The sequence below is a fragment of the Bos indicus x Bos taurus genome, chromosome 22 (genome assembly GCF_003369695.1).
Source record: "Bos indicus x Bos taurus breed Angus x Brahman F1 hybrid chromosome 22, Bos_hybrid_MaternalHap_v2.0, whole genome shotgun sequence".
In the NCBI taxonomy this organism is placed as follows: domain Eukaryota; kingdom Metazoa; phylum Chordata; class Mammalia; order Artiodactyla; family Bovidae; genus Bos; species Bos indicus x Bos taurus.
In genome coordinates, this window is record NC_040097.1 from 54,670,228 (window position 1) to 54,697,117 (window position 26,890).

General features: G+C 34.8%; 1 protein-coding gene across 1 annotated transcript in view; it reads right to left on the minus strand.

Moving 5' to 3' along the window:
- Positions 1–26,890, minus strand: part of STT3B (STT3B, catalytic subunit of the oligosaccharyltransferase complex) — a 103,098-nt gene that overhangs the window by 21,694 nt on the left and 54,514 nt on the right. Inside the window, exons 2-6 of the mRNA XM_027523776.1 lie at positions 24,928–25,036; positions 21,124–21,411; positions 10,154–10,219; positions 8,438–8,537; positions 717–815 (exon numbers count right to left, since the gene is read on the minus strand). Coding sequence (XP_027379577.1) covers positions 717–815; positions 8,438–8,537; positions 10,154–10,219; positions 21,124–21,411; positions 24,928–25,036 — 662 coding nt within the window. The remainder of the gene's footprint in view (positions 1–716; positions 816–8,437; positions 8,538–10,153; positions 10,220–21,123; positions 21,412–24,927; positions 25,037–26,890) is intronic.

A 26,890-nucleotide genomic window follows, 5' to 3' on the forward strand; every position in this document is an offset into this window, starting at 1 on the left:
GGGTGTGTGTGGTTTGAGATTCTCACTGAAAAATCTGATGATAAAAGCTATGGACCATCATCATCTCAAAGTTAAATATACCAATATTTATAAAATGCTACAAACAAAATGACTACCCACGGATTTTCTATGGGTCATGGACCTTGTGTGGAATCTCTGATAAAAAGTTTTATTCACAGATCTTTCATTGTATCTTGTTATCTGTGACCCAGATTAATGATGGCAAAACGCTCTGCTTTAGGGAGAATTATGTGACTTTATAATCAATATAAAAGCTCTTTTAATTCTAGTTAGTAGGGATGGATAAAATATTTTAGTGAGATGTAAAGAATATAAAAATGAAATGTTTCATTCCATCTAAATTTGGTAAAATGACAACTCAGTATAATAACTCACTATACAGATATATTACTATTTAATGTTTGTTTATACAAAGCAAATGTTTAATATTTGTTTATACAAAGTAAATTAGTGTTGGCAAAAAAGGATGTTTTACCTTCTCAAAACAGCCATACCTGGGAAGACAGGCACTTTCAGAAGCCCAATATCAGAAAGTCTCAATAAATTCTGTCATATTTTACAGTGGTGATGTTTCAGAACTAATACAATGAAAATTATAAACAACAACAAAACCCCAAAAGAACCCTTCATTCCACTGAAGACCAGTCACACATTCATGGATTCTTTAGAAGAAAGAACATAGATATTTTTCCTACCTGCAGCTGCCATGTGTTCACTTGTTCTGATTGGCTGGAATCCCACAAAAGGTATCTGCATGGATAATATTAGGCCCACAATATAGAAAGTGCTATATGCTATAAGACAAAATAGGAAACAAGGACAATTCACTATTACCATTAAGTACTTCAAACATAAATATATACATGATTCATATATTTTTTAAGCAAAGTTTTAACAACTTATTTTAATAGAATTTTGAAGTGACTATTCTATTTGATACATATTTGATGATTAATCAACCATACATTATAAAACATACAATTCTTTTCTGCCATTTAAGAAAAGTATTATTTTAAGGAGACTGGTGCTGTTTTCTTCTTCTGAAAATGGAATCAAATTTTTTCAACCTATCATTAACAATTGTTGACATGACCCAATAAGCATGTAAACACCATTCCTATTAGCATTAACACAAAGTATGCATTACCAAATGAAAGCTTATCATTATCCTATATGAGTAGCTTGCAGTCTGAAAAGCTTGTATTTCACAACCTTTTTATAATCTCCTAATATTTTTGTACAGTAATGTAACCAGTTTAAAGAAACTTTATGTCCATCTACTAGGTTTTCTATTACTAAAGAACAAAAGAACTAAGTGCACAGAGGTCAAGTCATAAAACAGACTAGTTACAAATTTATTAGGATCTAATAAAGGAAACTTATTTGCTTTCTGCACTGAATATACTATGTAGTATTCTTGGCTTATATGAACCTAAGTGTATAGGCAAATTGGAAAGTGGTTACGGCTTGTATGAAGGACTTGTTTTTGCATTAAGGTGTTCACAGATCATTACAGCGAAAATATCTGGAATAGTCATAATTAAAACTTACTTTGAAAAAAAGTTAAAACTTCTGAAATAAGTAAATGTGAAAAATATTCCATTTAAAAAGCTTATTATACACATCACTTTATGAAGGATAGTCAATATTTAGTGCTTGGCAAATAAAGTACTCTACTAGGGAAAAAAAGACTGCAAGAGAACGGCTCAGCAGACGCATCTGTATGCTACACACTGTACAGCACAGCATACACTTCTCTTTATCCCAGCTGAGAAAGCATGCTTATTGAGGTAAATTATGGGTTAATATTTCAAATGTTAAGTTGCCTTCCAAGCTGTCTGATCAGAGATGACTACAGTATTAGGAAAAGGCTAAGAAGCTTAAAGTAAATGTAATAGGAAGGACCAATGTATAAAGTTTCTGATGACCTCAAGCTAACAGAGAACTGGTTGTCAAGAGGATCCTGCAGAACCAACTCATCCAACAATGTACTTTCCAGACACATTCAGTTCAGTTCAGCCGCTCAGTTGTGTCCAACTCTTTGCGACCCCATGAATCGCAGCACGCCAGGCCTCCCTGTCCATCACCAACTCCCAGAGTTCACTCAGACTCACGTCCATCGAGTCAGTGATGCCATCCAGCCATCTCATCCTCTGTCATCCCTTTTTCCTCCTGCCCCCAGTCCCTCCCAGCATCAGAGTCTTTTCCAATGAGTCAATTCTTCGCATGAGGTGGCCAGAGTACTGGAGTTTCAGCTTTAGCATCATTCCTTCCAAAGAAAACCCAGGACTGATCTCCTTCAGAATGGACTGGTTGGATCTCCTTGCAGTCCAAGGGACTCTCAAGAGTCTTCTCCAACATCACAGTTCAAAAGTATCAATTCTTCGGTGCTCAGCTTTCTTCACAGACACATTAGTGTTGGACTAGAACTACTCTCAATGAGATATGTGAACGCAAATGCAATAAAGTAAATATGAACAAGAAATTCTATGTCACATATATTTGAACTGCCAACCCTTTTGGTTGATGGTGTTCAAATACCAGTATGTTTCTCTTACAAATCAGTCTGTGTAGATGCACAAAGAGTAAGCAGGCCGAATTAGGAAAAAAAAATGGGAACATGGTCATTTTGTGACCTTGAAGAACTGCTGTTATTCAGTCACTAAGTCCTGTCCAACTCTTTGTGACTCCATGGACTACAATGTGCCAGGCTTCCCTGTTCTTCACTATCTCCTGAAGTTTGCTCAAATTCATGTCCATTGAGTTGGTGAAGCTATTCAACTATCTCACCCTCTGCTGCCCTCTTCTCCTTTTGCCTTCAATCTTCCCAGCATCAGGGTCTTTTCAAATGAGTTGGCTCTTCACATCAGGTGGCAAAATTATTGAAGCTTCAGCTTCAATATCAGTCCCTCCAATGAATATTCAGGATTGATTTTCTTTTAGGATTGACTGTTTGCTCTCCTTGCAGTCCAAGGGACTCTCAAGAGTCTTCTCCAACACCACAACTCAAAAGCATCAATTCTTCGGTGCTCAGCTTTCTTTATGGTCCAACTCTCACATCCACACATGACTACTGGAAAAACCATAGGTTTAACCAGACAGACTTTTGTCAGCAAAGTGATATCTCTGCTTTTTAATATACTGTCTAGGTTTGTCACAGCTTTCCTTCCAAACAAGTGTCTTTCATTTCATGGCTGCAGTCACTATCCACAGTGATTTTGAAGCCCAAGAAAATCTGTTAACTGTTTCTACTTTTCCAGGTATATTCAAAAAGAGACTAAATCTGCTAATATTCTCATTTCAGTGGTTTCATGCAGCTACACAGGCATTCACTGCCATTAGGTAAAGAAAACTCTTTAAAAGAAGTGGTACACTAGAGTTCAAGCTAATAAAAAAAGTGATGGAGATGGGTTCAAGAAAAAGAAACTCAATCTCAAGAAACATAAAAAAAGGCCAGGTGGGACTTTAACTTGCAAACACATTACTTTGTAAATATGAGTTAGTGTCAAACAAATCTCAGCTAATAGAAACAGACATGTTCTCAACAATATTTTACCTATAAATATTCCTCTACCCAAACTAACCTCATTTATACCTACTTACATACACTGATGATTCAAAGCTAATAAACGTGATACATGCGATAATCCGAAGATAACCATCTTCTTTTAAAAGAACTTGATTCATGTCTTCCCTATTTTTATCTTTTTTGGATCAGTGATACTGAGATGTTTACATAGAGGGATGTATGTTCTACTTCATAGTACTCTTTAACACGCAAATATTTCCATTGTTAAAGGCCCCAGATGGGAGTCAGTAGTGCTGAAATTCAAGACTCAATACCCAATCCTAACTGTAGTCACAACCTTCCCCAGGAATATCATTCTACTAGGTCAGCATGGAATGTTCTGTCAGCACAAATGAGGTAATTCTTTCTAACCCCCACTGCCCAAAGAAAGAGGAGGGAATCTGCCACAAAGACCCTTTCCCTCCCCCACAAGTAGGTTACCTAAGCCTGAAAGGCTTTTTTGGTTATGAATTCCTTGTCTTGCCTATAAAAAATCTTTCCCTTACAGTGGTTCTTTGGAGCTCCTTTCTAGTTGGCTAGAATAGTGATGCTGCCCAACTTATGAATCATTAATAAAGCCAATTAGATACTTAAAATGCACTCAGCTGAATTTTGTTTAAAAAAAAAAATTTCAAGTTTATCTTGCTTAATACTGCCCTTCTTCTTGAACCTGTAAAATTAGACATACATCACCATACCTGAATTTAAATCTCATTTACAAACCCATGTTTTAAAACACAAAAAATACATATTAAGAAACAGTGAAACTAGAAGAAACAGTGAAGTAAACCCTCAATTCTTAAACCATTCTCCAATGCAAAATGAAAATGTGTTTTTCTCGAGTCTTTGTACCATATGTTTTAAAATTATCTCTTTAATTCATTCAAATATTAAGTTATATTCTATTATGGTCAAGACATTCTAAAAATACAATCCGACCTTCTAAGAATCAGATATCCAATTTGGAAAATCAAAGATGTACACAAATTACCTCAATACAATGGAGCAAGTACATGCAACGTTGGTGGAAAAAACCCTGGCTCTGTAAGAACTTAAAGGAGGGCGAGAGCTCTGCTTCTTGACCTGGACACTGAAGACGCACATAACACCACCTGCACCATTCTCTGACATTCTCAGAACCCTCAACAGCACACGCACAGAGCAACTGTTCTCCACCAGACTCTGAAACTTGACCAAACTATGGTCTACATCTTCACAACCTTCTATCCATCTATCTTAACCTACTTTTCTTTACCCTTTAAACCAGAAGAATAAAGCTTTCTTTCCATCAAAGTAGTGAGTTCTAAGGAAACAAACAAGACCAATAGTGTGGTAAATCATTCATTACATCATGACAATGTTACCACACTGCCATCCTGTGGAAGTATAGTTACGAGCAATTTTCTCCTGCAGATCAAACTTCCAATGTGTTAGAATTCCCCTCAAATTATCATTAGGAAGATATATACAAAGTCTGTTAGCTTATTTGTAAGCAAAGAAAATCTCTTTGATTTGGGACAAATAGTAATCTTCTAAAACAGAACCTAAACATCTTTTCACTTTTACAGTACTTTTTTTCCCAAGGGTATTGGGTGGGACTAGATTGATATAGAAAAGAAACAAACCACTGTTCTTAGCTTAAGGTGCACATATGAGTTGGTCTGTAAAATAAAAGGCACCAAAAGGCCTGATTCAAGTACCAAAGAAATGCCCAGTTTTCAAGAAGCTCTTGCTGTTCCCCAAAGTAATCTTTAAGTATTTTCTTTCTCCCTGACAAAGTATCGCAACTTAAGTTGACAGCACCCTTCATGCTTTTAAAATACTACTGTACGTCCCTTTATGTAAATAAAGTTAGAAAAGGTTTTGTGAATATTATATTCTAGTTAACTCTAATCTACCATGAAATCACCTTAGCATTCGCTCTATCTCCTGGGTGATATTTAATAGAAAGGGCTGGCAAAATACTTCTCTCTCAACCACAACAGCACTAACCAAAAGAAACAGAAAATACTTCCAAACTCAACCAGTTTTGCTTTATTATTAATAAATATGATTAAAGGCTTACAAGACTGTTGAAATCTTTGATTAATAAAGATATTTTACTGTTTGATTACTGTGAATGCTGATAAATAAAGGGAGTGAAAGATGGGAAGAAACGTACATGAAATTATAGCTTACAAGATCCCCCCCACCAAAAAACAAACAAACAAACAAACAAAAACCCTCCATGGATTCTTCTTGACCAGCAGAAAGAAATATAATGACTAACAGATACACAAGAGAAAAAATAATTTTTCTTTCTCAAGGATGTGGTTCATTATAAACTGTATTGAATGAATCTTTTAAACTACTATTTTATAAGCTCTATTTGTAAAAGCAGGAAGAAGTGACTTGTGCAAAACATCTGAATGGAGACACAATGACAATTTTTTAAAATAGCAAATATACCTACTATTGATGCTTAAAATGAAATCAAGCATAGGATAGCAGAAAGAACGAAGAAATATAATTTAAAAGTGTAAGATGATGCTCTTTGGTAACTTCTAGAGCTAAATAGAAATGAGGAGGGTAGGGAAGTTAGACTTTGCTAATCTAACTTCACTTTCTTTAGCTCTTCTTCCTCTTCCTGATTCAGGGGCATTTCACAAAGGTCTATCCCTCAATCTTCTCCCTAACTCTGTTCTCCTGACCATTACATTTTTAGGGCCCTACATTTTTAAAATTAAACAAAGAAACTCTTAGTTCTTCCCCATAACCATTTAATTTAAAAACATTTTTTCCTCATACCGTTTCAAAACAAAAAGTTCGGAGTTACTGTTTAATCCATGGTCGTCTTTTCTGGATTCCAATGCTGGCTAACAGTGTTTTCAGGGTAACGAAATATATAATCACATGTTGATATATTTCTACAGTAAGGTATTTATTCATATGGTAGGCAATACAGTCAGTGATTTTTTTGCATCACGGGTATCGAGCCAAAATATCTACATTTAGGCTTCAGCTCCATTACTAGCTACACGATCCTGAGCAAATTGTCTTCTCTTGTTTAACAGGACCTATCCTCAAGGTGAGGTTATCAAGAGTAAATGAGTTCAATACATGCAAAGAACTTAGGACAATTCACTGTGTATAAGAACTACCTGATATATATATATGTACTATTTCAGTGGTGATTGTTATAAAGTATACTGAAGTGGGTATAAACCTAATCAGCAGATTATAACTTTTTTAAAAAACTGATATAACACATACTAAAAAAACCCCGCCCTTTTAAAATGTACCACTGAGTGGTTATTATAGTGGTTATTATAGTGGTTATGTGTGTGACTAAAGTTGTGTGACTATCACCACTATTTAATTCTAGAACAATTCCACCACCCCCTCCCCCCACCCCCCGCCAGAAGAAACCCGTATCTATAAGCTGTCACTCTAGTCCCCAAACCCTTGGCAACCTCTAAACCAACTTTCTGTCTCTAACCTGCTTGCTGTCTTTATGGATTTGCCACCTCTGGACATTTTATACAGAAAGAATCCCACAGTTATATGGCCTTTTGTACCCGGTTTATTTTACTCAGCACAATGTTTTCAAGGTTCACGATGTAGCATGTATCACCTTTATTCCTTTTCACTGCCGAACAACACTCCACTGTATGGATACACCACACTTTATCCATTCCTTAGTTAATGGACATTGGGTTGTCTTCAGTTTTTGGCTATTATGAATAACAAATGCTGCTATGAACATTACAAGTTTCTGTGTAAGTATATAATTTTCAATTCTCTTGGGTATATACCAAGGAGTGGATTTGTGGGTCACAGTAACTTTATCATTAAGTTTTTGATAAACTGCCAAACTGTTATGTTTTTTAATCAAGCAAACAGCTTTATTATTTTTGTTAATGTTTTCCAACATTATTATAATAGAATTGTATTACTTTATTATAAAGACACTGGTTTCAGATGACAACTTCTCTGTGATTAATACAACCTGTAAAAGTTCTGTCTCTATCATAGAAAGTGAGTTCTAAGATTCAAGACACCATCTATTACTAAGCATCTTATTCTAAAGATGTGTTCTAAAACCTGTAGAGCAAATTAAAATCTTGCAAAGAAAATACTCAGTCTACTCTCTGGTCTGAATGTTTATAAACTGAATACCCGAGGAAAGGGTGTTAGGAGGCAGCCTTTGGAAGTGATTAAATAATGAGGTCACCGGGGAACAAGTACCCTTTTAAATTGAGGCCCCAGAGAGCTGGCTTGTTCCTTCTACTATGTGGGGACAGAGATGGTATCAAGCTAACAGGAAAATAGCCCTCAGAAGAATGTGAGCATTCTGGTGCCTTGATTTTAGACTTTCTAGCTTCCAAATTGAGAAATAAATTTCTCTTGTTTATAAACTACCCAGTCTGTGGCATTTTTGTTACAGCAGCTTGAATGGATTAAGACACTGTGCTGTATATTATTCAGAAAGGGCTTTCAAAAGCTTATTAAACTGTTAAGGATGCTCAGTCTCTTACAGTGAGTAAGGTGAATTAGAATAGTGTGTATATATAGTGTAATAGTATGCTTATAGTGTGTATATATCATTTCCCCAAATTAAAAAAAAAAAGGCTGATAAATATTAAATCAAGACTTATTTCTGCAAAAACAAAACAAACTCATTAAGGAAAAGTTGATATACACTTCGGTAAAAATGCCTAACCCTCCTTATGAATACAAAAAAGCAAAACACTGTAAAGTTAGGTTTATTACTCATGGGTAATACCAAAACAGAAATGTCTGACAATGAAAGAATGTATACAAAACACCTCTTAGAAGTTGACAGATATCAGAAGTCAAATCACTTACCTATGTAGACTCTTTTGCTGTATCTCTGCATCAGTAACAACACAAATACATGCAGTGGAATAAGGTTGATAATAAACACATAACCACCCCAAGCAGAGACCTATGAGTAAAGAAATGCTAAGTTAAATAATTTACATATTTGCTTCTTAAAGTAGATAAATTCTGCCACAAAAGTCTAAGCATAAACACTAGGATTTTCAGCAATTTTGAGACGCTTCAAAATAACCTATTTTTTCTATAACATACAAATAACCTACTTTTATTGATAATTAAAACAACACAATCCCATAAATCCAATACACTTTTTTATATCCACTAGAGGAATGGTCAAATTAAACTTATTAAGAACACTGAGAACAGTTTGTGAATTGGCAATAAAAAGACTGTCACAGAGATACAGACTTTAGGATACATATCATAAACTTTTAAAGGCAAAAAACCCTTTGCTCTCCCCCATTTTTTATGGTAAATACATTGCAAGAGACTTCACAGAAAGTAAGAACAATGGATGTTAACATCAGTCAACACCTCAACTAAAAGGAATACTCTGATGATCTGGATATGCTTTGTGATCCTCAAGATAAAAGGTGCTACCTTGGGTATAAATTTCTTCCTACTAATGGATACAAACCAGGATCCCAGTTTAATGTTTAGCCTGTATCACAAAGCTAGAAAAATTCTATTTATCAGACAGTTGAGTATGTTCTGGTCTAAATTAATAAAGATCCTAATGATTATGCTTTAGGATTAAAGTATTTATTATTTATTATTTTTTAAGAACATTCAATTCAGTAACAATAATAAGGTCTGTCAAGATCAAGTTCTTACATATGCTCTAATAATGAAAAGCTTGATAGAACCATTTGAATCAACAGTCACCTTAGGAGACTATATATTAACATACATTCTAACAATGCTATCTATCCCTGTCTAAAATATTTCAGAACCACTTATATAAGAAATTGCTTTTTGTTTACAATTCATATAACAACATCAGTTTACTGCTTCAGTCATGTGCTATTTTTTCACCAAAAACAACATTCCTCTGGTTGAGCTCCAGTTCTACCTGAAGGACTCCTGGTTATTTCTAAAATTTAAGTCTAAACTCAAAAGAGAGTAAGTTTGCTATTACTGAGCACAACGTGCCTAGGACACATTAATTAGGCACATAATATGTCCTAACCTTTAACCACTTAAAAAGGGGCATAGATAACTTGGAAACAAATTCCATGACATTTGTTTAACAACCAAAAAAAAGTTACCTAAGATTATCATTAATTTTCAGCATAAGAAAACCATATAGGCTGTGGTGTGAAAAGAAAGGCAGGAGATTAAAGAGGTGATACTGAACTCCAATCTTAAGTAACCTGTTGAAAAAATTAGACAAGTAGTTCACAGGTTAACCCAGAGAATGTGATCATTATTTACAAAAAGTTGTACATCTGAAAGAAAATTTTTGTGTTCACTTGCTGCAAATATTGTTTGAGAGGTTAAGTATTAGTTCTCCATCACCCGTAAAGTAGAAGTCCATACAAGACCCTGAAGACAGGAGTAGGGAAGAAAGTGGTAGTAAGGAAAGAAAATGCATGAAATAAAAGATCTTAAAGACTTCAGGAGAAAGGAAGTGGAGAACTACCCTGACTGAGAAGAGAAGGCACTGGTCTAGTTGCCAAAGACTCAGACCTCATGTATTCAGTTTCAAGTATGAAATCTTACCATATAGAAATACGACAAGCAGCAGCACATCGTCCAAAAAACTGACCCAGTTTTTACAGATTTTACCTAAAAAACAAACAAGCAACTGATATAAAAATGTTTATAAATGTTCCTATTGATTGAAAAAAGGTTAAGTGTTTAGTAAACTTGTATTATAAAAAGTGAAAATTATTCTTTAAAATGGGTAATGAGATTACACAGATACTTAGATCCACTTACTAACACTGGACAGTAGTCAGACATTTTAGGAGTAGCTTCGATTTTTTTTTTTTTAGTTATGTAGTTTTTAGTAAAAAGAGTATCAAAAGGAACAATGTATATTTCTCCATTTGTTCTATTTTCTATCTTAAAATGATTAATATCAACAAATTAAGATTTTTAACTAAAAAATAAATTTGTTTAGTAACTCTACATTTTTATATGGCAGGTTTGCTTAGACCTAACACCTTAATCTGTGGTTTTTCTTCATCTGAATGTGATCATCTATATATCAATATTAATTATGAACATTCATTTTTGAAAACAAATTAAACTAGAAATTTTAAGACACCACAATCAACATCTTCATTAAGTTTATATTCTTAAATTTCTAGAAGACCTAATGTCAGTAAGATTCTCAATTACTCTCAACTGGAAAGACAATGGTCTGTAAACAAAGGTTTAAAAAGTTGACAAATGTCTATGATCTACAAAGAAACTAATCAAAGAGTTTATATGTTCATCTGAAAGAGCAAAATACATCAGCACCTTCAGAAACAGAATTTAAAAATTTTAAAGCATAAGCTCTGAATACTTATGCCAAGAGCAATGGGTCATCTTTAAGATGAATCAAGTGAGGGTCCTAAAGAAATGATAGACATAAGGCCCATTATAAGCAATCCTGTATTAAGAGCTATCTTTATGTCCTGATATGATAGGAAGTTCAACTTAACAGTATTATACAGAGCTTATTTCAAGGAATTCTTTATTTTCAAAATGGTCTTCTATTAGTACATTAAACAAACCACAGGTGACATCAACCTTTGGGGAAATTGTAACAAAAAAGGGAAAGAGGAAGAAAAGAGAAAACATTCCCAATTCACAGCACTTCGAGCTGCCTGAGACTTCTAACAGACTACGAAACACTGCTCAGAATTCAGAATTCAGTGTTCCGAAACACTGCTCGGAATACAGTGCACATGTATGCCAAAATATTCTCTGATCTCCTCCCCCAAACCATGCCAACTTTGAAAACGTTTCCCTTTGGGCAGGGTAAGATAACATGGGTCCTATTCTGAAATATGAATGGGGAGGGGATATATTAAAATATTAAAAATTTTTAAAGCAAGAAAATTATAATCTGGAAGTTTGATTTATAACTCTATTCATATACTGAAAGCCACTGAACTGTATACTTTGAAAGACTGAATTTTATAGTATGTAAATTATTTCTCAAAGAAAGTTTGTGCAGTGAAGTTAAAATAGTGCATAAAGGGAAACTGCTTATATTAGAAGTGTATGAGTGCTCAACTGTGTCTGACTCTTTGCAGCCCTATGGACTGTGTTGCCATTTCCACTTCCTAACCCAGGGATCAAACCCGCATCTCCTGAGTCTCCCGCACTGGCAGACAGATTCTTTACCACTGAGCCACCACCTGGGAAGATTCCTTACATTAGAAGAGATGATCTCAAATGACTAATATAATGATCTAGAAAAGTTAAAGCAAAAACTGAGAAATAAAATAATAAAAAGAGATACCATGTTCTTAGATGACTCTCAGAAGTATTATGCTGTATGAAGTCAGACATAAAGGGCCACCCCAAACTGTCTGTTTCTATAACATGGCATTCCAGAAAAGAAATAATTCCAAGAGATAATACCGACAGAAATCAGATCTGTGATTGCAAGTAATACAGTTTCAGGACAAGGCTGATTACCAAGGCACAGGACTATAGGCTGCAATATGGTGAGAAGTACTGTTCTAAGTGCTATTCTATCCACATTAGCTCTATTTTTGGTGATAGTAACAATGGAAACAAACATTTACTCATCCCTTTCTGTGTTCCTACAATGTTCTGTACCTTTACATGAATTAGCTTATTTAAACCATATGAGGTAATTTTTTTTTTTTTACTTTGTAACAGGATTTTATTTTTGCTTCTTATCCATTACAGTGTTTGAAACCTAAATAAATAATTTTTTTTCCTCAAATTTGGATGTGTAGTTAAGTATCACTTGTCTTTCATTTTATAACTGATGAAATAGACATGGAGGAGGTTTAAACAACTCCAATGATACAACTGGAATTCAAACAAAGAGGAAGAAGATCCAAGAAAAACAAACAGTGAAACAAACTATATTTGAAACTATAATCAAAGACAGCTTTCCAGAAATAAACATTAACAATAAATATACTGTGTTGCAACGGTTTACCATTACCAAGAGTTATCAACTCTGGTACATATCTTAGAAAATCTATTAGATTTCAATGCTATATAGGTAAAAAAAAACCCAAAAATAAAAAACTCATTATTTATTTCTTCAGGAAAAAAAAAAAGACATTTCTTATGAAACACATAAAATTAGGTTAACAGTAAGAAGCAAAATGATGATAGTACAATTTCAAAAATTTCAAGTAAAGAACAAATGACCTAGACCTTTCTATCTAGCCGAACTCTCACATATGAGACTAGCGATACCATGTATAAAAATATGTGTAAATGACATTAAAATACAAAATACTATATATTAGTATATAAAATATATTACATACTTAATAATATGTAATACATAACAAAGGCCATATATGAAAACTACAGTGAATATATTCAAAGGTGAAAGACTGAAATTTTTCCTCTATGACCAGGAAGACAAGGATGCCTACTTTCACCACCTCTATTCAACACAGTACTTAAGTCCTACCCAGAGCAATTAGACAAGAAAAATAAATAAAAGGAATCCAAATTGGTTGGAAAGAAGTAAAATCACCCTTGTTCACAGATATGATCTCATATGGAAAAAGCCCTCCCCCCCAAACAAAACCTGCTAGAGCTAATAAATGAACTCAGCAAAACAGCCAGATACAAGTCAACACAGGAAAAATAAATAAATAAACCCCACTGCATTTCTATACACTAACCAATAGCAATGCAAGAAGGATATTACAAAAAATTTCCAATAGCATCAAAAAGAATACAATTAAACTAATGAATTAAAAGACTTGCATGATGAAAACTGTAAAACACTGTTTAAACAGAAATGGAAACACTCCATGATTATTCATGGACTGGAAGATGACAATACTACCCAAAGTAATCTAGAGTCAATGCAATCCATATCAAAATCCAATGATTTTTTCTTTGCAGAAGTAAAAACCCACCCTAAATTCAAATGGAATCTCAAGGGACCCCTAGTAGCCAAAGGAATCCCGAAAAAGAACAAAGAGGACAAACACCTCCTGATTTTAAAACTTACTCCACAGCTAAAGTAATCAGTGTGGTGTTGGCATGAAGACACACACATACTGAGAGGTCAATGGAACAAAATAAAAAACTCACAGACTTTTGTATATATGGTCAAATGATTTTCAATAAGGGCGCCAAGTCTTTTCAATGGGGAACCACAGTCCCTTCAGTACACAGTGCTGAGCAAACTGGACATCAATGTGCAAAATAATGAAGTTAGATCCTTACCAGCATATACAAAACTAACTCAAATAGACCTACTGCTAGTAGGAATGTATAATAGTACAGTTGCTACAGAAAACAATATGGTGGCTTCTCAAAAAATCACAATAGAACTAACACATGACCCGGCAGTTTCACTTCTGGGTATATACCCAAAAGAACTGAAAGCAAGGTAGAGAGAGATTTGTATACCCATGTTAGCTAAAACATGGAAGCAACCAAAGTGTCCACCGACAAATGAATCGATAAACAAAAGGTGGTATATAGATACAATAGAATATTATTTTCAGCCATAAAAAAGGAAATTCTGACATATGCCACAGCATGGATGAATCTTGAGGACATAACACTAAGTGAAATAAGCCAGTCACAAAGAGACAAAAATGTATGATTCCACTTATATGAAACACTTAAGAGCTGTCAAAATCACAGAGACAGAAAGTAGAATAGTGGTGGGTCAGGGGCTGGAGAAGGTTAAAATGGGCAGTTATGGAAAAGGATGGCGATGGATGGTGGTGACGACTGTATAACATTATAAATCTACTGAATGTTAAACACTACTGAACTCTAATAGTTAAGATAGCATATTTTATGTTACATATATTTTACCACAATTTTAAAAAACACACAAAAAACCCAAAGCAACAACCATGAGATACCATTTCATACCAATAGTCAAGTAAAACAAATGAAAAAAACTGGGTGAGTGGGGGGAAGTTTTGGTGAGGATCAGGAGAAATTAAAATTCTCATACACTACCAGTGGAAATGTAAAAGGGGGAAACCACTGCAGGAAATAGTCTGGCAAATCCCCCAATTTCACTCTTACATATATATGGAAGAGAAATGAAAATATATATATGTTCACACAAAAACGAGTACCCAAATGTGCACCGGCAGTATTACCCCTAATAGTTAATACTTGAAAACTACTCAATGTCCATCCACTAATGGATTTTAAACATGTGGTATATATACAATGGGTTGCAAGGGAAAGTGTTACTCGCTCAATCGTGTCCAACTCTTTTGAGACCCCATGGACTGTAGCCCACCAGGCTCCTCTGTCCATGGAATTCTCCAGGCAAGAATTGTGGTGTGGGTTGCCATTCCCTTCTCCAAAGGATCTTCCCAACCTGGGGATCAAACCCAGGTCTCCTGTGTTGGAGGCAGATTCTTTACCATCTGAGCCATCAGGGAAGCCATATAATATAATACAATGCAATTCAATGGGTTATTCAGCCACAAAAAAGAAATACTGATACATGTCAAAAATACCAAAGATTATGCTAAGTGAATGCATTTTTTAATGTGGATTTTACCTACATGAAATGTCCAGAATAATAAGTCTTAAAACAGAAACTAAAAAATAAGGAAGGGGGAGGTTCAAGATTTCCTTAGGGGGTATAAAATGTTCTGCAAGTAAACAGAAGATACTAAAAGCCACTGAACTGTACACTTTAGAATGGCTAAAAGTAAATTTATGTCATGAATTTTGTCTCAATTTCTTAAATTTTTAAATGATGAAAGGTAATTAACATGCCAGTTAAGGCACTACTGCAATGGTTGACTCATGCTATTTTTAAAAGAATAAAAAAACTATTTAAACAGTAACACTTTTGCATTTCATAAAAGCATGAAAAAATTTTAAACTATGACAAAATGCAAATGACAGTAATACCCAGGTGATGGTTTCTTTATATTAATTTTCTATGTTTTTAAATTCCCAACAGATAGAATATATTATTTTAAAAATTTATCACAAAAGGTTTCAAACATATAGAAGAGCAGAGAAAAATAGCCATCCAGACTTCCAAACGCAAATAAAACATATTTGCTCTGGATGATTTTATTAAAAAAAAGTTTTTAACATAGTTGAACCTCCCCCTTCACACTTCCTTCCTCAGTATCACTCACCCATACTCAAGAGTAACCACTATCATAAAGTTGGTATATATGATGGATAAATGCCGTATTTTTATACTTTCATTATAAATAAGTATAAACTGACAATATACTCTGTACTACTTAAAATTACTGTATGTATTCTACCTCAATTTATTTTTCCACTTGGCATTATACTATCAAGATTCAGTCATACATATTGTCAAAATACATACTTATATATGTTAAACACTACGTATTAGTTAAAAGACCTCAAAAGATATAGCATACATGTAATGAGAGTACCAGAAGAGGAGAGAAAGAATAGAATATTTGACACAATAACTGATCATTTCCCCTAAATAAAGTCAGAAACCAAACTACAGATTCAGAAAGCTCAAATGTTAAGCAATAAATGCCAAAAGAACCAACCACACCTAGGCATATCTTTTTCAAACTACAGAAAATCAACAATAATGAAAAAACCCTAAAAGAAGCCAGAGGTAAAGACACCTTACTTCTAGAAGGACAAGGATAACGATCACATGACCTCTATTCAAAAATCATGCAAGCAAGATGAGATTAGAGTGAAATATGTAAGAACTGAGAAAGGAAAGAAAGAAAAAAACAATCTAGAAATTTGGGCCTGGTGAAATTATGCTTCAAGACTTTCTCAGATAAATGAAAATTGAGGAAATCTGTTGACAGCAGACTTGTCCTGCAATAAAAGCTAGAAGTTTTTTAAGAAGAAGGAAAATAACCTAGATCTGCATCTAAAGAAAGGAATAGCATCAAAGTCAGAATAAGTGAAGGGAAATTAAAAACTTTTAGTTTTCTTATTCTTAATTGATTCAACAGATAAGTTTATTGAAAATAATAATACCAACAATGTAATCTATTATGTATGTATTACATATGAATGTCATGACAGTAATGATACAGGGATTATTTTGTAACTATAAAGTACTCACACTGCCTATAAAGTGGCACACGCAGAGTTCAGATATATTGCAGGTTTAGTTCCAGACCACTACAATAAACTGAATATTGTAGTAAAGCCACTCACACAAATTTGCTTCCCAAGGCATATAAAAGATATGTTTACACTAAGCTGGAGTCGATTATGAGTTGTTTAGTTGCTAAGTCACGTTTCTTTTGCTATCCCCATGGACTGTAGCCCACCAGGCTCCTCTGTCCATGGGATTTCCCACACAAGAATACTGGAGTGGGTTGCCATTTCCTTCTCCAGGGGATCTTCCTGACCCAAGGGTCGAACCTGCAACTCCTGCACTGGCAGGTCGATTCTTTAGCACTGAGCCACCTGGAAAGTCCTCAATATTAAGAGTACATTATGTTTAATAAAATAACACATAATACTTTATAAAGAATACTTTATTGCGAAAAAATGCTAACAATCACCTGAACCTTTAGGGAGTTATAATCGTTTTGCCAGGGTAACATCAAAAATCTGATTACAGATCACTGTAACGAATATAATAATGAAAAAGTGTGAAGTATTGTGAGAAAAGCCAAAATATGACAGGCATGAAGAGAGCAAATGTCTAGTGCTGACAGACTCACTTGATGCAGGGTTGTCACAAGCCTTCAATTTGTAAAAACGCAGTATTTGTGAAGTGCATTAAAACGAGGTATGCCTGTATAGTATTCTTTGAAAGTGAACTTGAATCAGCTGTGTATGTCTGCTGCAAACTCTATGGCAACCACTATAAACAGTTTAAAAAAGCATAACTGATGTGCCAGAAAGAGAGAAAGCAGAACACAAGAAATGCACAGTTCAAACCACAAAAGGCAGAAAAAGAATAGAGAACAGAGTACCAAACAGAAAACAGTAACATGTGGGGTAAATATTAAACCAACTACAGTTAAGAATCACTTTGAATGTCAATGGTCTAAATGCACAAATTAAAAAACAAATTGTCAGGGTGCATCAAAAACCAAGACCCAACTATATGTTGTCTACAAGAAACCCACTTTGAATATAAAGATACAGGGCCTCACCTGGTTGTCCAGTGGTTAAAAATTCACCTGTCAATGCAGGGGACATAGGTTCGACCCCTGGTTTGGGAACTAAGATCCCACTGAACCCAAGTGCCACAACTACTGAAGCCTGCCCATCCTAGATCTCGTGCTCTGCAAGAAGGCCACATACCACAACTAAAGAAAACTCACATGCAGCAATGAAGAGTACCGTGTGCCATAATGGAGATCCAGTGCAGCCAGAAATAAATAATTTCTTTAAAGATTTAAAAAATTTTGAAGTATATATAAAGATACTTATAGACAGAGCACGTCATTCAAAATGTTGGGGTGAATGAAGCACAAGTTGGAATCAAGATTGCCAGGAGAAATATCACTAACCTCAGATATGCAGATGACACCACCCTTATGGCAGAAAGCAAAGAACTAAAGAGCCTCTTGATGAAAGGGAAAAAGGAGAGTGAAAAAGCTGGCTTAAAACTCAACATTCAAAAAACGAAGATCATGGCATCCAGTCCGATCACCTCATGGCAAATAGGTGGGAAAACAATGGAAATAGTGACAGACTTTATTTTCTTGGGTTCCAAAATCACTGCAGACAGTGACTGTAGCCATGAAATTAAGATACTTGCTCCATCAGACAGCATATCAAAAAGCAGAGACATTACTTTGCTGACAAAGGTCCATCTAGTCAAAGCTATGGTTTTTCCAGTAGTCATTATGGATGTGAGAGTTGGACTACAAAGAAAGCTGAGCACCAAAGAATTGATGCTTTTGAACTGTGGTGTTGGAGAAGATTCTTGAGGGTCCATTGGACTGCAAGGAGATCAAACCAGTCCATCCTAAAGGAAATCAGTCCTAAATATTCATTGGAAAAAATGATGCTGAAGCTCCAATCCTTTGGCCACTTGATGCAAAGAACTGACTCATTAGAAAAAACCCTGATGCTAGGAAAGACTGAAGGCAGGAGGAGATGGGGACGGCAGAGGACGAGATGGTTGGATGGCATCACCAACTCGATGGACATGAATTTGAGCAAGCTCTGGGAGTTGGTGATGGACAGGGAAGCCTGGTGTACTACAGTCCATGGGGTTGCAAAGAGTTGGTCATGACTGAGTGAAATGAACTGATAAAGATACATATAATAAAGCCTACCTCAAAGCAAGGAAAGCTATCAGAGATCAAGAAGTACATTATATAATGATAAAGGGGTTAATTCTCAAAGACAGCAAAACAATTCTTCAAGTGTGCATGTCAAACAACAGGGTTATCAAACTACATGAGGAAAAACTGATAGAGCCACAAGTATAATTGGATAAATCCACTATCATAATTGGAGACTTAAAACCCTTCTCTCAGACAGACGGATAGAGCTAAAACTCAACACCACCACCAATGAACTGGATACTGGCTATGGTGGGCATCTAAAGATAAATTCATCCAGTAATGGAAGAATACATATTCTTCTCAAGTCAGCATGGAATATTCACCAAGATAAACAACATCTGGGCCATAAAACACATCCTAACAAATTTAATAGAATAAAAGTCATATAATATAAATTCTCAGCCCACAATGAAATCAAACAAAAAATCACTAATAGAAAAATAACTAGAAAGTCTCAAAATACATGGAAGTTAAACAACATACCTTTAAATAAGCACATTCAAAAGTCAAAAACCTCAAGAGAAATTTCAAAATAGTGCTAAATAAAAATGAAAACACAACTGATCAAAATTTATGGGATGCAGCAAAAAGCAATGCTAGTATGGAAATTTATAGCACTGAATGTAAACAGTAGAAAAGATAGATCTAAGACGATTATCTAAGTTTCCACCTTAGGAACCTAGAAAAAGAAGGGTAATTTAAATCCAAAGAAAGCAGAATTAAGAACCAGGGCAGAAATCAATGAAATTGAAAACAGGAAATTTATAAAGAAAATCAATAAAACCAAAAACTGGTTCTTTGAAAGCTGAACAAAAATCAATAAACCTCTAGGCCAGGTTAATAACAAAAAAGAAGACACAAATACTAATAATGGAAATAGAAGAAGGAACATCACTACAGATCCCCTGGACATTCATTGAAAGGATAATAAAGAAATACAATGAACAACTCTATGTCCAACAACTTGATAACCTAAACGAAATGAACCAATTTCTTGAAAGGCAAAATCTGCTAATACTCAAACAAAAAGAAATAGAAAATCTGGTTAGATCTCTATTAAAGAAATGGAATAAATAAATAATAACATTCCAAAACAGAAAGCACCAGGCCAAGGGGGAGGTCACTCGTAAATTCTACCAAATGATTAAAAAAGAATAAATAAAAATAATAATTTTCTACAATCTCTTTCTGGAAATAGAAGCAGAGGAAATACTTCCTAACTCGTTCTACAAGGCCAGAACCAATACTAAAACCAAAGACACTATAAGAAAAAAAAAAACTACAGACCATTATCTCTCTCATTAGAAACAAAATCCTCAACAAGATATTAGGAAATCAAGTCTAACAAGATATTTTAAGAATTATATAGCATGACCAAGTGAGATTTATCCCAGGTATGAAACACTGGTTCAACATTTGAAAATAATGTATTCATGACATCAAAAGGTCAAAGAATTTACATATAGTTACAACTATATGTAACTATAATTGACCCTTGAACAAGGCAGAGGTTGTAGCAGTGACTACCTCCTTGGCATAAGAAAATCCACATATAACTTTATAGTAGGGACCTTACATAATCCTTGGGTCCAGATCTATGGATTCAACCAAATTGTGAAGTACTGTAGTATGTATTTAATAGAAAACAATATATATGTATAAATGGATCTACACAGTTCAAACCTGTGTTGTTCATGAATCAATCATGTACCAGTAGAGAAAAAGCATTTGACAAAATCCAACATCCACTCATGATAAACTCAACAAACTAAAGTGGATCTTCAACTTGATAAATAAGATCAAAAAAACGTATAACCAACATGTTTAATAGTGAGAAACTCAAAGATTTCCCACTAAGAAAAGGAACCAGGCGAGGATCATCTTACTACACCTCTTCAACATCATACTGGAAGTACTAGTTAATACAGCAAGACAAGAAAAAGAAACAGAAGGTATACAGATAGGGAAAGAAGAAATAACTTGGCAACAGTAAAATAATGCAAATTTCACACACAGAATTCAACATCCTAAGCCACTGAACCCCACTTCAGCTTTCTTAAGTATTTTTGACCTCTCTCTCTCCACTAGTAAAGAAACAACAACAAAAAAATCAACAGCTTATTTTCCAACAGCCTCTTTTATTGGAGCTGTGACTTATTTGTCATGAACAGTAACAGTTTTCTGCATGCAACTATAATAACAACTTTCAGTAGAAAGTTCATGGGTATTAATGATAACAAAACATCAAGTGTTACTTACCCACAAGTAATATGTGAACTGAAGTGCAAAAATAGCGATGCCTTCATTATCAAAGGACCCAGCTACTGAGCGAGAAATGTAGCCTGGCACAATGGCAATGAAGCAAGCGGCTAACAGCCCTGCTCCTTGGTTCCACAGTTCTCTGGTAAGCAGGAAAGTAGATATAGACGTAAGGCCGCTGAAAGTTGGTGCAAGGAACACACATACATCTCTGATGTGAACTGTTATGTTCAATGTATTTAAAATCCAATGGATAAGGCCAGCTGTTATCATCAACCCTGGGTAAACCTATGGAAAAAAAAAAGGAAAATGTAATTACAAATATAAGGAGGTAGCTGAAAACACTAAGCTCTTTATTATTACATAATTAGGTTGAGAATAAGCTCTCACAACAGTTTGCCTTCTTTACATACTACAAAATTAAATGTTCTTTTTCAACTGGACACAAAAAATTCTCATATGCAGAGAGATATATTTAAGCAAAAGAAGAAAGATCAGACTGAATGAAGTATTAAAAGTGAAGATGTTTAATGATGGAACACTGAGTAACTTTATAATTGTCCCCACTAACTCTTTCACTATAAACAGGGTTCTATCTAACACATCCTTAAGTATGGGGTTTTAACAATTTTGCCCATACTTGTGTTTAAGGGATTGAGAAACAAACAGAAGATGAAAAAAATTTATGTGCAGTTATTATTTAAGTGATATTTATAAATAATTTCTTCCTCCCTTCAAAGTCAAGATCTGGAAAGTGAACAATTCTAGCTAGGAAAAGGAGGACTAGTTAGTGAATTCAAATATAATATTTTGGAACTCCTCGAAGGTTGACATTTTTACACTTCTTAAAATACTTAACAATGGAAAGCAAATCAACTAGAATAGGCCTAGTTAACAGCTGTACTCTTCAACCTCTCCCCAAAGGAGGAACATGAAACATTTAAGATTCAATGAACAATAAACAGGACATTAATTCTGAGCTATTTGTGATTAAAATGTGTATTTACACTTTCATCCTTAGCTACATCCTAAAAGATTTTTTCTTTCTCCATCACTGAAACTACAAAGAATGTTATAAATTTACTTTCTGAGCCATACTGTTTGCAAACTGCCCATGGTCTTTAAACCAACTCCTTTGCTTTTTCTCCAGAACACTTATCACCATTTCACATAGTATTTATTTTACTTATTTACTTAGAATCTATTAAGTAAATACCCTTGGGGACTTTCCTGGTGATCCAGTGGTTAAGAGTTCGCACTTCTAATGCAGGGAGCATGGGTTCAATCCCTGGTTGGGCAACTAAGATCCCACATGCTGCACAGCATGTCCAAAAATAAATAAATAAATGAACACTCTCACAGAATACAAGCTCCAGAATAACATGAACAATTTCCCCAGCATCCAAATAACAATGATAGGCATAAAATAGATGCACAATATCTACTGAAAGCATGGAAGGAGAGTGGGATAAGGAAAGGGGAAAAAGTATGGCAATCATCACCATTCTTAAAAATTAAAATTTTGTTCCATTACATATACAATACCAGGTCCCAAATGAATAGTTTTCCTGGCAATATTTTTTTTTAAATGGAAATAAATCTGAAAATATCTAAATACGGTAGACTGAACTGACATACAAAATAACACATAGAAGTATTAGATGAAAAGATCAAGGTATTCCAGACAAACAAAACCACTCAACAACAAAAAAGGCATGTTTAACCTTAAAAGAAAGAGAACCTGGAAGGGAATCCTTCAGGTTCCAAACATAAAGAAGCATTTCAAACTAGGCACTGGTATTTCAGAAGTCTTTAAAAAAAAAAACAAAAAACGAAAACACTCGAGGCCCTAATATATACTTTAGGTACTTGAGGTGGTTGGGGGATAGTTATTGCTCACCACTGAGATTAAAGAAAAGGCCTAATTCCCAGCACAAACCCAGGGCCCGTTTATGAAACTAGATGAATTCTACCCACCCATCAAATGAAACAGTAAGCAACTTCTGCCTTACGTCCAAATCTTTAAGTAGAAACAAAACAAGAAATAACTCATTCACCACATGGGTGAGTTTGGGTCCCACATTTATACATGCAAGCTCAGTCACTAAGTCATGTCCGACTCTTTGCAACCCCATGGACTGTAGCCCACCAGGCTCCTCTGTCCATGGGATTCTCCAGGCAAGAATACTGGAGTGGGTTCCCATTTGCTTCTCCAGGGGACCTTCCCAACCCAGGGATCCAACCTATATCTCCTACACTGGCAGGAGGGTTCTTTACCACTGAGTCACCAGGGAAGCCCTCTCCACATTTATAACAACTTCACATATAAGAAACTTAGACTGAGAAACAACCTGTAAAAACAGTCCTAAACTTCTGAGGGCTCCAGAAAAAGGAAGTGAAAAAGATTATTGTAAGGATGGTCCCAAATACCAGGACACCAGGAATCTCAGAAAACCAGCCTTCACTGAGGGTGAATTCAAGATAAAAAGTTATAAACATAGCAGGAAACAAACTACAGTAATCAAAGATTAGTACAATAAAATATATGACAGCATTCACACCACAAGCAGTACAGATAATAGTCATCTACCACATCTTTCACCATTCAATACGTTTCTAATAAGCCTCAGAGGCTATCATGACTATTCTTCTGTATCATTATCCCTATTTACAAAGATAAAAAGATGTGCCAGATTTTATAACATCTCACTATCATGGAGAACATATTCCTTCCAAACAAAGAGGGAACATTTATAAAATTTGGCTATATCCTGGGGCCACAAATCATGTCTCAATAAATTTCAAAGGATTAAAACTATAGAATTTGTTTTCTAACATTAATATATTTGAAGTAAAAAGCAAAATAAGATGATGAGGAAATTCTCTAATGTTTAAAAGTTAAATACAGTCCTGAGTAACTCATGAATAAGAGAAAATTATAACAGAAGTTAAAATACATTTTGACTTGAATGACAATGAAAACACTGCATATCAAAACTTAAGCAATGTAGCTAAAACAGTGATCATGAGGCAATTTGGAGCTTCAAAACAAATACATTAGTAACAAAGAAGTTGAAAATTATTGAGCAAACTACATCAGGAAACTAGATAAAAACATCAAACTCAAGAAAGTAGGAGGAAGGAAACAAACGGAAGGTAACACACAAATATTCAATAATCAACAAAGTTTAATGGGTTAAAGAATCTACTAAAATTGATAAACCTCTGACAAAAGTGATCAAGAAAAAAATATTAAATGTATATGTTTCTCCAGTAGGTGCCTTGTCTTTCATTTTCTCTCAAACCATTCTCCTTACATCCCAAATCCTAAAAACATTTTCCTTTCTATCATCTTCTGGACATTCTGATTTCCCATAAATTATGAACAATACCTGGAGTAATCTGAGACAGATTTAGGACCAGGAAAATTAGAATTATCTGATTGTTCTACATTTTTATTTCCTTCCAAAATGTTTTTTCAATAAAGCTTCTATAGAACAAAACAAAAACACAAGTAACCTGAACTTAAGAGTGTGACAAGAGCTTCTCCTCCTAACCTCCACCACTTGTCAGAAATAATGGCTAGTATGAGATAACCCCAAAACAGCCTAGGGGGTGGGGGTATGTGAAGAAGAGTATTAAGAAAAGAGATTTAACAAATTAAATAACAGATAATTAGCCAGAGAAAACGTATCATTTAACTATATAAAACTTTTAAGAATTGCCATCACCTTAGTGGTGAATGATTTACTCAAATCACTGAAAAAACTTAAGATTAACATGAGTAACTGCATATATACTTACAGTACCACCTACTATTCTTCCTAGTGGATACCATGCTCTTTCATCAAACCAATTTAAAAATTCATAAAACCCATGAGACGCAAGATGATGTGTTGATCTATAGTTAAACCTAGAGAAAATAGGAAAAAAAGAAATGTTATAAAACTTGGTTTACTAGAAAGAAATAGCTCTAGCTTTCTAATACTATACTTTATATTTAACTCTTTATACATAAATCTATGGCTATATAAATATATCTTTCATAACAATTTCCCTCAAACCTGAACAATAGATTATTTTCTAAGAAATTGGCTTATACCTCTAAAAATAACTAAAAAAAAAAAAAAAAAAAAGCCCATTCTCCCCCGAAAAACAAGTCTACAAAACTAGTAATGATCAAATTAACATTTGGCCATTGCTTGGGGTACAGATGGTACACAGCTATGCATCTGAACAAAAAATGTGATGGTACATAAAATTTACCAAATCTTCAAAGATGTCAATGACTCTCAAAAGACTAAAAACCACTAACAGAATACAGCACCAAAATGAAGCTTGTACATTCAATATAATTGCTTTCAATTCCTGCTTATTTAACTTATATGCAGAATACAGCATGCAAAATGCTTCGCTGGATGAATCGTAAGCTGGAATCAAGATTGCCAGGAGAAGTATCAACAACTTCAGATATGCAGATAACACCACTCTAATGGAAGAAAGAGGAACTAAAAAGTCTCTTGATGAGGGTGAAAGAGGAGAGGGGAAAAAGCCGGCTTAAAACTCTACATTCAAAAAACTAACATCATGGCACATGGCCCCATGGCAAACAAAAGGGGGAAAAAGTGATTACAGTGACGGATTTTATTTTCTTGGGCTCCAAAATAACTGTAGATGGTGACTGCAGTCACAAAATTAAGAGATGCAAGCCTGTTCCTTGGAAGGAAAGCTATGACAAATCCAGACAGGTATTAAAAAAAGCAGAGACAGTACTTTATCAACAAAGGTCTGTATGGTCAAAGATATGGTTTTTCCAGGTAGTCAGGTAACGAATGTATATGAGAACTGAATCATAAAGAAGGCTGAGCACCAAGGAATTGGTGCTTTTAATTTGTGGTGCTGGAGAAGACTCTTGAGAGTCCCTTGGGATCAAATCAGTCAATACTAAAGGAAATTAACCCTGAATATGTATTGGAAGAACAGACGTTGAAGCTCCAATTCCTTGGCCACCTGATGTGAAGAACTGACTCATTGGAAGAGACCTTGCTGCTGGGAAAGATTGAAAGCAAAAGGAGAAAGGTGGCAGAGGATGAGATGGTTACACAGCATCACCAACTCAATGCACATGTATGTGAGTAAATTCCAGGAGATAGTGAAGGACAGGGAAGCCTGGCGTGCTGCAGTTCATAGGGTTGCAAAGAGCTGGACATAAGTTAGCGACTGAACAACTATAACTCTAAAAATCACAGAAATAAAGAGTTAAGTTATAAATAACCAGAGATGAACTGTAACTGTACTGTAAAATAAGAACATGACCTTAACGAATGAGAATTTTGATCAATGAAAGACAAAATAACAATAACAAGAAATGAGATGGAAGAAACCACAGTCCAAACTGCAACCTGAAGTAACTGCAAACTATGGTGTGTGTGTTGTGTACATGTGTGCACGCTTGGGTGTTGGAAGGGGGAAGAGTTGAAGAGGCAATATTCAGGATGGTTCATGTTTAGTAGAAAGTTGTTGAGGGCGGGAGAGAAGCAAGAGAAAATCCTGCATTAACCTCAGGGTAATGAGCAATAGGAACTGCTAGGCAGGTGGATCCCCTTAGACGACCACTGCCAAGCAAGGAAGTGGGCCTCAGGGGTATTTCCAACACACACAGCCAAGTAATTCAAAGAGTGGAACAATGCTTCCCAGATGAATAGGAAAACCTCATATCCAAAGTCAGCTTGATATATCCTTCCCAACAGCAAGTCATGACTTTCCA